This window comes from Diabrotica virgifera, chromosome 6 (assembly GCF_917563875.1).
Source record: "Diabrotica virgifera virgifera chromosome 6, PGI_DIABVI_V3a".
Classification (NCBI taxonomy): domain Eukaryota; kingdom Metazoa; phylum Arthropoda; class Insecta; order Coleoptera; family Chrysomelidae; genus Diabrotica; species Diabrotica virgifera.
Genome location: NC_065448.1, coordinates 80,011,948 through 80,028,136, shown reverse-complemented (window position 1 = coordinate 80,028,136; position 16,189 = coordinate 80,011,948). Strand labels below are relative to the sequence as shown.

The 16,189-nt window shown below is 32.0% G+C and overlaps 1 protein-coding gene across 3 annotated transcripts in view; it reads right to left on the bottom strand.

Annotated features, from left to right (window-relative positions):
• Positions 1-13,149, bottom strand: part of LOC126886468 (regulator of telomere elongation helicase 1 homolog) — a 115,651-nt gene extending 102,502 nt beyond the window's left edge. For all 3 annotated transcript variants that reach the window (XM_050653419.1, XM_050653421.1, XM_050653420.1), the window contains exon 1: positions 12,292-13,149. In XM_050653419.1, the coding sequence (XP_050509376.1) occupies positions 12,292-12,771 (480 nt within the window). In that variant the 5' untranslated portion in view covers positions 12,772-13,149. The remainder of the gene's footprint in view (positions 1-12,291) is intronic.
• Positions 13,150-16,189: the final 3,040 nt, after the last annotated feature.

Here is a 16,189-nt window from a genome sequence, read left to right as displayed (position 1 = left end):
TTTGTATTTTCCGAGCCTCTTACTTAAATCTGATGAAATACATTATTTAAAAAGTAAAAAAATTTGTTTTTTTATCAATCCATTAAATTTATGGTTTTATTTTGGGGCTTTTCTTCCCCTTGGTAAAAATTATATTTACTAATGTGTAGGCCACTAATCAATTTTTGCCAACTAACGAAATATAATAATTTTATTAGATATCGATTTTATGAATATTTTTATTTTCCGGATACCAATATAATCAAGAAACTGGGAACTTTACAAATAACTGAAAATCAATTTAAATAAAAGTAAATAGTTTAATAATTTTCCTCTAAATTATACAAATCACTTAGTTTCTTTTAGTCATAATTCATTCATTTGTACTATTCTCAAATTTCATTCGCGTTCGTATTACGAACGCATAGACGGGATTATGCTTTACTCTGTTGCTGACGTCATGCGCCAATCGGACGAGCTTACGTAACTAGAATATCAGGGTGTGCATATTTCCGGTCCCGGTGAATTCGTATCTATTTTAATCCCCCATTCTAATTACAGGCCAACTGGCAACTCTGGTGCGCAGGTAATTTTTAGATAACCCATTAACTACCGGTGAATTGGTAACTTTCATTTTTTAAGTATTGTTGATAATCTAATATCGGTATTCCAGGTATTTAGCGCTGCACTCCTAGAAAATGGAAAAAAAATGGCACAGGAAGTGAAACCGATGACGAAACAAAACGCAAAAGAGAAAACTTGGATGATTGTTTTAATAGAAGTAAAATTACAAAACGGTCACCAAGCAAAGCAGGCAACGAAAACAAGGAAGACATGGAAAATGTTATGATTACATGATGAAAGAGCTAATGAATAAAAACGATGAAATGCTTCAGGAAATAAAACAAATAAAGAAAGAACAACAACAAACCAATAAAGAGTTCATGGATGTAAAAGCAGAGAATCAAAAACTAAAAAAAGAAGTAAAACAGCTACATGAAAGAATGGAGCAACTGAAGAAATTTAGCAAAAAGAAAAGCTTGATCGTAACTGGGTTGAAAGTAGAAACAAATGATTATAAGAAATTAAAAGAAGAAATAGAAAATTTCATAGCCCAAGAGTTGCAAACACAAATAAAACTAAGAAGTGCAACAAAAATAGGAGAAACAGTATGCGCAATAGAAACAGAAACCCTCACGGATAAAATGGAAATCCTAAACAAGCAACGTAAACTAAAACAGCATAAAGATCGTGTCTATATAAACAACGATTGGACATCGAAAGAAAAAGAAATACAAAAGGAAATAACTAAAATAGCAAAGGAAGAAAGAAGCAAAGGTAAGCAAACGAAAATCGGCTACACGAAATTAATAGTGAATGGCAAAATCTGGATATGGGACGAAGAGAGAGAGAACAGCTGATAGAAAATTCAAAAAACTAATAAACGAAGAACAGCGGCTGAAATATGATATTGATATGGCAAAAAAGACTCGGCAAAGCAAACGGTTAACGAAAACAAAATAACGCACACAAAATAAAGAAAGAATCTCGATAAGAAGAAAAGAACAAAACCCATTAGAATGGGATCTTGGAATATTAGAACCATGCTGGCAGTAGGTAAGATGCAAGAAATAGCTCTTGAAATGAAAAAATACCAACTAGAAATCCTAGCCCTACAGAAAATACGATGGAAAAAAGAAGGAAAAATTGAGAAGAAAAACGTTAGCATGTATTATTCGGGAGAAAACAAACAGGGAACAAATAGTACGGCATTTATGGTGAACAAAAAAATGAGGGAAAAAGTGATACAATTCAAAGCAGTTAATGAAAGGATATCTTACATAAGAAAATAAACAAGCCAACATCTCGATAGTCAATTGCTATGCACCCACCGAAGAAGCAAACCAAGAAGATAAGGCAGAATTCTACGACATCCTGGAAGAAACCTGTGAAAATATTCCGAGGAATGACATATTAATAATATTGGGTGATTTCAATGCAAAGATAGGAAAGGAGGACTATAATCGTAGTGTAGCTGGCAAAGAAACCATTCATGAAACTACGAATGATAATTGAGGAGAAATCTGAAAGCTAGCAGCAGCAACAAACACATATGTAGTTAGTACTGGGCATAAACATAAAAAAGAACACAAAATAACATGGATGATACCAGGAAGAATGGATGGAAACCAAATAGATCATACTCTAATTTCGAAAAAGTGGACACAAATAGTACAAGACGTAAGGTCATATAGAGGGGCAAACGGAGGCACTGACCACATATTGTTGATAGCAAAACTTAAGATGAAAATAATCAAAGCAAATAATCATGCAAGCATAATAGCCAATCTGAAAACGCAAGAAACAAAGCAACAATATACAGAACAACTGGAACAGAAATTGGGTCAGTATGAGCACATAGAAATAGAAGGAGAATGGAAAAACATAAAGAACAGCATAATAGAGACAGCAGAACAAATAATAGGATTCCAAAAAAAAAACAAAGAATCGAAAGAATGGTTTGATGAGGAATGTCACCAAAAAAGTCAACTGAAGCACCTCGCAAGAAACAAATGGCTACAAAGTGCCGAACAGGAACAACTGGATTAACATAGAAAAGAAAAACAAGAAGCATTGAAACTCTATAGAAGAAAGAAGAACACATGGATCTCTGAACAAATGCAAGAATTAGAAACGAATAATAAAGACAACAAGAAACTGTTCGAATAGATAAAACAACAATACAGTACCAAAAAATCTGCCACAAAAATAAACAAAAAAGATTGGGAAAAACATTTCACGGACCTATACAAAAACGACAACAAGGCATATTCAGAGGATGAGGATATAAGAGATAACAGGGATGAAGAGGAAGGCGCACCTACTTATCAGGAATTCATGGAGGTATTAAAACAACTAAAAGTAAACAAAACGCCAGGGCCAGATGAAATCAACAACGAACTGATCATCAACGGAGGAGAGGAGCTCACGAAGCGAATGCACAAGTTAATGGTTACAATTTGGAAGGACGAAAGCATGCCCATAGAATGGAAAAACGGACACATCGCACCAATCTTTAAGAAAGGTGATCCAACTAAGTGCTGCAACTACAGACCAATTATGCTACTAAATACAACGTATAAGATATTGACCACAATTATAAGAAACCGACTAAATCAATACACAGAAAAAATTATATGACCATACCAACAGGGTTTTAGAAAAGGAAGATCAACAATAGATGCAATACACGTACTGACACAAACAATTGAAAAAAGCTATGAACATGACATAGAATTACACATACTATTCATCGACTTCCAACAGGCCTTCGACAGCATATACAGACAACAATTATTAAAAGAAATGAAAAAAATGGATATACCGGCAAAATTAATAAGACTAACTAGAATGACAATAAAAGACTCAACAGCAAAAGTTAAAACAAATGAGGGCGATACAAATGACATCAAAATAGAACTTGAAGTAAGACAAGGAGACAGTCTGTCAACGACACTATTTAATACCGCTCTAGAAGGAGTAATTAGGGACACAGGGCTGAAAAAGACAATTATTCAAAGCTCAACACAGATCATAGAATATGCAGATGACCTGGGACTGGAGCCCGAGATAAAAAAAAGACTAGAAGAGGCACTTTTAACCCTGATAAGAGAAGCAAAGACGAGAGGATTAATAATCAATCAGAATAAAACAAAATATCTTATAAGCACACGAGACAATGTCAACAGAATAACAGAAATAAAGATATGTGAAAATACATTCCAGAGAGTAGACTACTTCAAATACCTGGGGGTGATGGTGGACGGCAAAAACGGAAGGAGTATAGAGATAAACGAATGAATTAAAGCAGGTAATAGAGTATATTGGAAATATCACCGACTACTCAAGGACAAAAACCTAAGCAAAAAAACAAAATCAAAAATATACCCAGCAGCAATCAGATCAGTGATAGCCTATGGAGCAGAAGTATGTGCCTTACGAAAAAGACGAAGAAAAGTTAAGAATAATTGAGAGAAAACTTATGAGAAGAATACATGGCCCAGTAAAGACAGAAACAGGGGAATATAGAAAGCTGATGAACCATGAAATAATAAATATAAATAAAGGAGAAGATATAGTAAAATTCATTAAAGCACAAAGGCTCAGATGGTTTGGGCACACACAAAGAGGGATAGAAGAACTGATCAGGAAGATAATGAACTGGAAACCAGTAAAAAACAGACCAAGAGTAAGACCAAAAATAAGATGGGAAGATCAACTGCTAGACGATATATCAAAGATGGAAATTGCAAACTGGAGAGAAAAGATTCAGGACCGGAGAGAGTGGAAGAAGATAGTAGAGAAGGCAAAAAACATCACAACCTATGAACTACGACCTAAAGGAAAAGCGGACTAATTTACCGCGTGAAATGGGTGAAAAGAGCTCATATTTGAGCGAACTATACTCTAACAAGAGTCAACGGTCCATATAATAATTCCAGGTATGTACCTGTATAAATTACCCTCCTTAAAGGTGTTGTAAAAGGTACTTATCATTTATGTATTTTCTTTTGGAAGGATTACTAGAGAAAATCCAAATAAATTTTGAAAAAATGACTGAAATCGCTGAAATTCTTGTAACAGATTTCGTAATGAGTGAACATGGGTGTAAGTTATTGGTGGTAAATGATTTTAAATTTCACTTAAAGAAAGTTCTAAAAAGTGAAAAACATGTATGGTACTGTTCTGCATCTGGTTGCCAGGCAACCTGTTATACCGACGGTTAGTTTTTTTTAATATTCTGAGTAGTAACTATGTTGGTTATCAACAATTTGATGTCAAAAATGCACATTTTGCCATTTTTGTCTACCAGTAAGAAGAAAAACATTCAAAACAAAATTTAAGATAACCGCATTATAGAGCATGTAAAACAATTTAAACAAGGTTTTATAAATTTCGCTATACTTTATTGTTGCTTATAAAACTATAAATTAATTCAGTTTAACGTTAATATAACTTATGTAAAAATACAACTTATATCTCGATATTACGTGAAATAGCTCAAAGAAATGAGTAAAAATACACGGTTTTTATGACACTCAGTGTAACTGCGTAACAATTGTTTTAGTTTCTATATGGACGGAATAACAAAATTTATGTAAATCTGACCAATTTAATTATTTATTGACAATTTAAATGAAAAATAGCCGATTTTAAGAATTTTCGTCTATAAGTTACAATATTTTACCAAAAAACTGAAAAAAGAACCGATTAGTTTATTGAAATAGCCTTAAAATGAGTTGAAGTAAAATAGAATTGGAGCTTTGTTTATCAATAAACATTATACTCTGGGCTAATTAGCAAAATACAAGGAAAAGTTATTTACCAGCAATTTTATTAATGGAATCGAATCTTATTATTGTATGTATTAATAATATAGGTATGCAAAGTCCGCAGATAGTGTGCTACTTTTTTTATAAATAAAATATTAGCTCGAAAGCTAAATAGCCCGAAAATCGTGTTTTTTTTTTCAATTTTTGCTCTATAACTCCAAAGATTTTAACTTTACACCAAAAACATCCAAATAAAAATTCACCGCAATTAAATTCTACATAGAGACGTGTTTTTCCTGATTCACTTCGACGAAAACTTTCCTCGGAAAAAGCGGGTTTTTCCAACAAAATCTTTAATTTTCAACTAAAATTTTAGATAAGTAATTGTTAATCAATAATTAAATAACTTGGTAATTTAGAAGCCCTTTTCGTATAGATTATAATTCCAGAAGCGAATGGAAATTGAATGAACAGTTTAGCAACAATTGAATTGTTAATTAAAAATTTACGGTCGCTATAATAACGACAATAATTATGATGCATAATAATAACTATGATTTTTTCATAAAAAGACACTATACCTATGTAATGTACTTATCAGAATTGAAATTGGACTATTTAAGCGGCCTCAGGAATATTTTAAAATTATAAACAATTTTTTGGCTTAAAAACAAATAGAATATCTCGGTAAATAATAAACTGAATTAAATTCTGAAAACGGTATTCGAAAAACAGCGGCAGGATTGTTCTTTTAAAAGAAAAAACGTTTAATTATGACGAGTGGTTCCTGAGATACAATCGGTGAAAGTTGACCTAAATTCAAGGCAAAGATATAAACAATACTATCATAATTTTCAAACCATCACCTTTTTATTTTTATCCTCTTTCTCCACACCAATTTTCATATCTTTAAAATATGTACTCATAACATATATTATTATAATAAAAACTATCGATAATACGTGTGAAAATTGCCAAAAATAGCAAATTTCCAATCAAAAATTAGGTTGGAGAAAATGTAACCCTCAAAGTTCAAAACCGGTATACGTTAAAAAATGCATTTTCTCGGCTTCCCATGGAGCAATTTCCTTCATTCTTTTTTTGTTCTCCAATAACTCGAGTAGAGCCATCGAACTAACTCATTATTAAATGTCAAACTTGCTTTTGTTTTGTTATAATAGATTAATTTATTTATAAGAACAGAAAACTACATATTTTTTCCAGTTGTAGGCTTTTTTTTTAGATAAACTTACTACAAGTGTACCTTTTAAAGTTAAAAACATAAATATTTTTATTTGAAAGCTGTATAATTATTTAAACAATTTTTATTTAAACAAATTAAAATTTTGTGTTATAATAAATAAATTAATTTATTATAACAAAACAAAAGCCTTACATTTAATAATGCGTTAGTTCGATGGCTCTACTGAAGTTACTTGGGAACAAAAAAAGAATGAAGGAAATTGCTCCATGGAAAGCAGAGAAAATGCATTTTTTTAACGTATACCGATTTTGAACTTTGAGGGTTACATTTTCTCCAACCTAATTTTTGATTGGAATGTTGCTATTTTTGGCAATTTTCACACGTATTATCGATAGTTTTTATTATAATAATATATGTTATGAGTATTTTAGCGATATAAAAATTGGTGTGGAGAAAGAGGACAAAAATAAAAAGGTGATGGTTTGAAAATTATGATCCTATTGTTTATATCGTTGCCGTAAATTCCGGTCAACTTTGACCGGTTGTATCTCAGGAACTACTCATCATAATTAAACGTTTTTTCTTTTAAAAGAAGCGTCCTGCCGCTGTTTTTCGAATACCGTTTTTACAATTTAATTTAGTTTAATATTTTCCGAGATATTCTATTTGTTTATAAGCCAAAAAATTCTTTATAATTTTAAAATATTCCTGAGGCCGCATAAATAGTCCAATTTCAATTCTGTAAAGTACATTAGATAGGTATAGTATCTTTTTATGAAAAAATCATAATTGTTTTTATGCATCATAATTATTGTCGTTATTATAGCGACCGTAAATTTTTAATTAACAATTCAATTGTTGCTAAATTGTTCATTCAATTTTAATCGGCTTCTGGAATTATAATCTATACAAAAAGGGCTTTTACATTACCAAGTTATTCAATTATTGAATAACAATTACTTACCTAAAAGTTTAGTTGAAATTAAAGATTTTGTTGGAAAAACCCGCTTTTTCCGGGGAAAATTTTCGTCAAAGTAAATCGGAAAAAACACGTCTCTATGCAGAATTTAATTGCGGTGAATTTTTATTTGAGTGTTTTTGTTGTAAAGTTAAAATCTTCGGAGTTATAGAGCAATAATTGAAAAAAACACGATTTTCGGGCGCCATTTTGTTTATAAAAAAAGTAGCACACTATCTGCGGACTTTGCATACCTATATTATTAATATATATATATATATATATATATATATATATATATATATATATATATATATATATATATAATCATAAGCTTCGATTTCAGCAATAAAATTGCTGGTAAATAACTTTTCCCAAAAATGGCCTATTCTCCGATAATCAGCCCAGACTATTAATGAAAAGTATACATTTGCGATAGGCTCTGTGTTGGCTTAATCCGTTACTGTTCAAATTTATTTCTTACGTTTTAAGCTAACTACCTGAGGTACCCCTAAACCCTAAAAATGTCATCAAAACGACTATTTTGAAGCTCTTCCGACTGGATTAAAGAAGCTATTATCGATTCAAACAAAAGTTGTGTATTTTTAATTCTAAATTTCAAATATTTAATTAAAAATAAAGGGTTTCAGTTGAAAATTCAAAGTTGCTACACCCACCGCTTTCGCAGGCAGAATAAGAACCCTGCTATTGCATAAGTATATAGATTTTGAAAAACCATTAAAAAAGCATTCCAAAGTTTTTTTCGATATGACGTCTAGTTCTCGAGATATTTGACAATCGCCTTTCTGGACAGAGCCCTTAAATAATGTAAATATTCTTATTCAAGCTAGACATAAGCCGAGTGAGAGAGCTGACCGTGAAATTCATTTGCGATGTTTCCAAATTTACCGGATCTCGGGTTGTCTGGAAAATATATATTTAGCATATACACAACAGATCGCGCGCGCTGCCCTCTACAGCGGATTTAGTGGAACCACTGCAATATAAAATTCACCAAATGGGGTGCAAAATGAGGTCCAGACAAAAATCGATTTCCTCGTACCCCAACCATTGTTACATCAAGATGTCACTATATACACGTGAATACAAGGTGAGATCCAAAATCGGATCTCGCCTTGCAAAACGGATCTCATCTTGTATAGCTTATGATACAAACGGATCTCGCCTTGATATGAAGACATATATAAAATCTCCTTTTTACAATATAAAGATATATAAACATTTTTAACACTAACCTACTAACAAGTAAATATATCATAATAACATATTACCTACATAAAATACTTAAAATATATAAAATACAAAAATTACATAAATACTCCCTCAGTTGGTTCCTAACAAATATATCACAACATATTACATTAAATACTTCCTCAGTTGGTTCTTAAACCTGTTTGACTAACTCCCAGCAGATCGGTAGTTTTATTAATTTCACTACCCAGTCTATGAAATCTAGGTATAGGACTATTATATCCGTAGTTGGTATAATGAAAACTAATTGAGAATAATGGTTTATCTCTAATATTTATAGTGTTTAATTTAAAGTTGATTAGCTCCAACAAATCCGGGCAAGTTATATTACCCTCCAAGATTTTATGAAGAAATAAAAGATCATTAATAATTAAAGTTTTTTCAATATACAACAACTTTAAATGATTATTTATTCTCTGATAAGAACAAAATTGAGGCATATGTAATCTCCACCGACAAGTTCTCAAAAACCTATTCTGGACTGTTTCCAAAGATAAAATATGTGATCGATAATGAGGTGACCACACTGGTGAAACATACAATAGGATGCTGCGTACTAAAGATAAATACAAAGTCCTGAATGTAGAAACAGAAAATTCTCTAGAGTTTCTAGTTATAAATCCTAAAGTTTTCAAAGCTCTACTAATAGTAGATCTTAAGTGTGAGACAAATGTCAAAGAACTGTCAAAAATTACTCCTAGATCCTTGATTTCCCTAATTTTCTCTAAAGGAACAGAATTAATATTATAAACAAAATTTACAGGATTTGTTGATCTTGAGAAAGTTATTGTAAAACATTTGCGTGGATTTAAAGACATGGCATTATTGGTAGCCCAATTAATAAAGCAATTTAAATCATCTTGTAACTTAAAACAGTCAGATAATTCAGAAATTTCCATAAATAATTTCAGGTCATCAGCAAATAATAAAAACTTACAATATTTAAAACATGAAGCTACATCGTTAATGAAAATATTAAATAGTAAGGGTCCCAAATGTGATCCCTGTGGGACGCCAGAACTTGCGTTTATAGGAATCGAAGTAAAATTTTTTATTTTCACATACTGAATCCTGCATTGTAGGTAACTTTCCAACCAATTCACTAAATAGTCTGGAAATCCGATTTTAATGAGTTTTTGTAAGAGTAAATCGTGGTTCACTGTATCAAATGCCTTCGAAAAGTCAGTGTAAATCGAATCAACTTGGCACCTCTTTTCAAAGGCAGAAGTGATACAATGTTGATAAAGCAGTAAATTTGTGTTGGTAGACTTACCACTCGTAAAACCATGCTGTTGTTCGATCAGAATATTTTTACAATACCATGACAAGGGTTTACATAACAACAGTTCAAATAATTTAGGTATTGCAGAAAGTAATACTACGGGACGATAATTAGCAATATCATTTTTCAGACCATTTTTGAATACAGGGGTAATAAAACTATCCCGCCATTTAACAGAAAATTGTTGTAATTTTAACGAAGAATTAAATAAATAATTTAGTGGTTTGGAAAGACTACATTTACAATTTATCAAAAAATACACAGGGATACCATCCGGACCACTAACCAGTTTACCTTTTAAAGAGCTAATTCCTTCATAAACTTCGCTTAGGGAAAATTGTATAAATGGAATGTCAGGCTGCCTAAAAATATCGTATTGCATATTTGACACATCTATATTATCACTTTTATAAACACTAGAGAAATGAGTAGCAAATAAATTACTAATGTCTGTACCACTTTCAGCAATTGTACCATTATAATGCATTTTATTGGGGATACTGTGATCTTGTTTCAATGAGTTAATGTGATTCCAGAAGTATTTTGTATTTTCACTAACCTTCAGATCAGTACTAGAAATATAATTATCATAACATGTTCTTGTCAAAGTTTTACACTGAGCTCGAAGATTAGAAAAGTTTGAATAATCACCAGCTGAGTTAGTATTTTTAAACTTAGCATGAGCTGCCTTCTTACAAGATATCAACTTTTTAAGTTCAGATGAGAACCAACGAGGATATACAGATGGTTTGTATCTTCTAATAGGTACAAACAAATCTAATGCTAATTTTAGAATCTGATAAAAAATTTCAATGCTAATTATATTAATACATCGGATGCATTTGAACTGAACAAAACAAATAGGTACTCACAATCTTGTTTCGTTTATTTATGTTAAATAGTGGAGTCCCATTCTAGGTCAAAAAAGGTTTTATTGTTTGTTGTTAAAAACAAAACGATATCAGTCAAAAGGGGGTTGCAAGCTAACATGTTTTTCACTTTCACTCAGTTGTCAGGTTGTATCAAACTATTTTACGCCTGTAGGATACCAGATGTACTGGTTGATTTTTTATGTGCTTGTTTCTGTGATATAGCTGGTTTTTGTCTGGTTCTTCTTAATTCCATTTATGGAGTTTATGGGTATTTTTTCAAAAGAGTTGAAATTTTATAAAATATTTAAAACTATGGACATTACAAACACTGAATTTGACCAACACACTTTTTTAAAAATATATTAGCCGGCAAGTTTTTAATCATTTGATTAAACTTACTGTTTTTTCTCACCCATTACATTAAACGCCGCGCCCTTCCGAATGATCCACTTAGCAGTGTAGTCGCCAGCACTAGAAAATCTGTAGATCCACAGAGTAGTGCTGCAGAGTGGCCCGTCTGGTTTGGGCCTAACACTTGTGGCAAAGGAAGCACGGAAAAGAGGTCTAGAAATTAACGAAGGAAACACAAAATATCTACTCTGCTCTAGAAGAGAAGATAACAGAATGAGAGAAATCAAGATAGAAAACTACAGTTTTGAAAGAGTTCATCAATTTAAATATTTGGGAGTAATAGTGAATGGCCAAAATAAGAGAAGTGAAGAAGTAACGGAGCGAATACTAGCAGGCAACAAAACATACTGGAGATATCATAGGCTAATGAAGGATAAGAACTTATCCAAAAATGCCAACCTGAAAATATGCAGAGTTGCAATCAGACCAGTAGTTATGTATGCAGATGAGACAATGTGCCTCAGATAAAAGATGAAGGAAAATTGAGAATATTCAAAAGGAAGATCCTTAGATGGATTAAGGGCCTGATTAGAATCGAAAATAGAGAAATGAGAAAAAGAATGTACCATGACTAAGAGACATAATGAAGGAGAAGATAAAGTTAGATTTATTAAAGCAAAGAGCCTTAGATGGCTGGGATACATAGAGAAGGAAAAACAACCTACTGATTAAGATCACCAGATGGAACTCAGATACTGAAAGACCAAGAGGAAGACCCAGAAAGAGATGGGAGGACCATGTCATGAGAGATATCAAAATCCTGAAAGTGAGAAATTGGAGGGAACTATGCACATATTGAAAATAGTGTAAGAAAATTGTAATGAAAGCCAAGTCATACAACAAATTTTGACAACACACAAGTGGAATGCAGTGATTCACTATAACAAGCCAATCAGAGAGTTTTAAGTAAGAGTGGCCAACATTCCATCCGGAATGAAAAGCCTTGATGATGATGATAAAAGAAATAAGTATGAACTTACTTTAAAATTTCTATTTTCTTCCTTTTCAACTTCTGGATGAATACACAACTGATCTCTAGAGCCTAAAACAATAGCTTTCATATGACTGTAAGCTGTTTTCTTCATTTCCTGCATAGCTTGACTGAGCTGGGAATGTGTGCGAGAAGCGTAAATTACAGTAGGAATTCCAGAAAGAGCTCTTGAACTAATTTGTTTACCCGCAATGTCGTTTAGTTTACTGTTGATAGTTGCTAAAAACTCGTTTTCATTTTCTTGCATGGAGATTTGTCTTTGTGCTTGAACCTGAGCTTTTTTCAGCTGCAACCACGCTAAAGTTGAACATAATAATGATAAAGTTTTTCCAGTGCCTGTTGGCGATTCAAGCACTCCATTCGTTTCATTTTGTAAACATTCTAATACTTTATCCATGTATTCCTTTTGTATTTCGTATGGTTCAAATGGAAAAGAAATCGGAACACCTCGAATTGTAACTGTAGCCATGATTAAGTAAATGTAAAATAGGATACAATTTTCAAATATATTTCTTTATTTTGGTAGTTGTAAATTGAAATTGACGTTTTATTTAATAAAGTTGGGTTATGAATTAGGCGCCAAACATAGAGGTATATATTGACATAGAGAGAGTATCATTCAAAGCGAAGTGACGACACCATCTTTTTTCTTTGGATTAGTGCTGTTTCACTCTTACGCATATTAAGCTGAGACAGTTGTCCTCCTCTTCCGTGCCTATACTCACACCTTAATGTCATCTTAGTTTCTCGGTACGATGTGTTAGAAAGAGATAGCGCAAACCAGTCGAAGAGATCTTGTCGTCAGGACGCGCATAGTGAAGGCTCTCTCTATGCTAATATATAACTCTATGGCGCCAAAACAAAAATCATTAAAAATTTTCTTCTGTTTCTTTTGTATGGCATTTTAGAGCTAATATTCACAAAATTAGATTCCGACAGAGGGTGCTAAAAAATTTCAAAGATGGACGATAACTCTAGGAAAACAAAGGCGGCGCCAGATATGTGTTATTTGGCAAATACCGAGCAAAATGCTTGCTATTTGCCTATTAGTGTGGATGGGTTGCTTGCTATTTGGCATTGACCAATTTTAGTGCTTGTCCAATATTTTTCGTATTCCCGTACGTTGTCGGTCTTCTCAACACTTCAAAGTAAACAAATATTCGCCGTTTGAATATTTTTAGAGTCATCCACATATTTTTGCAAGAGCATACAGGCAAGTTTTTTAGGTTAGGTTAAAGTATATAACATGTTTATAACGTTTATTAAAGTAGTTTAGTTTTATGGTCACAGAATGTAGAAAATATTGAAAATAATAAATATGGAGTGGACCAATGAAAGTATTTTACAATTTTTGGATGCATATGAAAATGAACCCATAATATGGAATGCAAATTGCTTTTTTTTCTGCTATTTAATAATAAACTTCCACCAGACATAATGACAAAAGCAGCTGAATTTATAAGAAGCTCTGTATCACTATCCATTCTGTACCTTTTTTTGTTCGTTTAGAATATATTTGCTGTTCCCACATGCAGTGGCTCGATATACGAAAAATCTCGAATATGTGGTGCAAGGTGCTTACCGTTTAACGAACACCTTCATGAGCACTCAAATATTTGATATTTAGCAAGCACTTTTGTCATTTGACCTTACAGTTCAAAAACGGTAAATTAAAATCATTTTTACGAGAGTCTTGCCAAAGTAACCACTAAGTTTTGCCACTAAGACATCTTACATAGATAAATAATATATAGTATTACCGGACATCTTATTGGCTGTGAGTTTCGACGGTAGCGCTATCTCGCGGTTTGAAACTTATACTTTTCTGATAAAATTTATGTATGTGAAATATACAAAACGAGAAAAATAGATACTTATCTAGAAAGACACAAATTATGAACTGAAATATTATTGTAACCTGATTACTAAACGAATACACAGAATTAATAGTAAAATTAATTATGTTTTTTTATTTTATTCATTATAATTTTAATATTTAATATATAAGTTCGTGAGACTGGATGACTGCTTACGCAAGAGACCATTGAGAAAAAGAATAAGTTTATATGAATTATTTAACATTTTAAAGGTTACCTCTGTTTATTTTTGTGTGCTTACTGCTTTGATTATTAAAATTTGCAATTTGTATGAATTGTAATTTGTTTGAATTCTATCAAAATGGATATTAAACATTATACTGGATTCAGTCTTATTTCCCATGATATCCAATTTCAATCAGCAACACCAAAAAAGGAAAGGATTTAGTTGATACAGGACATGTACGCAATGTTTCCGAATATAATAACTGCATCCAGTACTGTTATATTCAATATTTTTACATGAATCAATACAACAGCTGCAATATCTTGTTTTCTTTTTTGAAAAATCCATATTACCCGCCATTTCAGTTTGTGAAGTTTATCAAATGCACAAAACAAAACTGCCAACTGCCACTAACACAGCGTTGCCACATTTTATTTAGAAAATCTACTGTAAGTTTAGCTTACTAAAATCTACTTATCAAAAACTAAAATATACTATAAAACTTTATTAATATATTTGTATATAATTTATGACTTTTTATAATAAAAATAACAGCTGACTAACTAGAAATTTTTTTTATTTAGCTAATGTCTCGACAACTAATGGGCATTGGCATGGTGATGGTACAGTGGATTTTACCAATTAGGTAGCTAGTGTTAAGTCGACTTTACATTACATGATTTATCATGTGATTTGTCATATGATTTGGTCATGGAGTAAAATTTACATGTTTACACTGTGTGATTTGTCATATGATTTTGCCATAAGCATTGTGTTTTATCATAAGCATTGTCATGCGGCTCGTCATGGGCAAAATCATATGATAAATCACGTGATAAATCATGTAGTGTAAAGTAGACTTTATGTGTAGTGTGTGTATTGAGTAAGTGTCTTGTTACTTTGGAAAGTCGATGTCATTGTCTTTGCAGAGACGCTAATTGTATCCGAACGTCTGCGGTCCCTCCGGTGGGTACCGATCCCCCAAGGATAGAAACTATTTTCATTTATTAATTTATAATAAACGAAAAATTCTCTACCCTGGTGAAATTCAAACTCACGACCATTCGGACCTTTCGATCCAAAAGTAGGCGCTCTTACTACTGAGCCACAGAGGGAGTTTAACTAGAAATTAATATGACTGTTTGTAAACAAAAACCAAACTTTTTTATATTTTAACTGGGGAACAAAATGACCAACTATAATTAATTTTTATCAGTTTCATATTTAATATTTATATATAATATTTTGTCATCCACTGATTTTAACATCTGCATATCTGGATCACATTCTTCAAACAATTATTTCGCATTTTACATTAGAAACACGCAAACACAACATTTGTTGTTTTGCAAAGTTACATATATTATAATTAGGCCCGGTCTTTTCACCTCCGAATAAATATTTATTAGGAAGTTTATCCGGCAGATTACATGTAAATCTGTCAAATAACCTCCGAATAACTTTTATTCGGAGGTGAAAAGACCGGGCCTTAGATATTTTAGTTTTCCATCGTTAGCTTCTAACAGGCTCACCGACCACCGAATACCAGAACTCTTCAATAACACCTGAAATAGGTACTGATTGCACTGCTACTTGAAATCTGCAAGTTTGTTACACCAGAATCCAGTTTCATTTCTGTTTAATATTCATCATCTACGTCCTGGGGCTAGATTCCGTGCACTGTAGATATCTACACTTCGCTTTCTATCGATGTCAATTGTCGTGAAAATATTTGAATTTTTAGTTTTAATTGAATTATTTTCTAGTTTTGCTAGTTGATGCTGAAGTGACACTTGTAAAACAAGAAAATATTTGAATTAAAACTAAAAATTCAAATATATTGA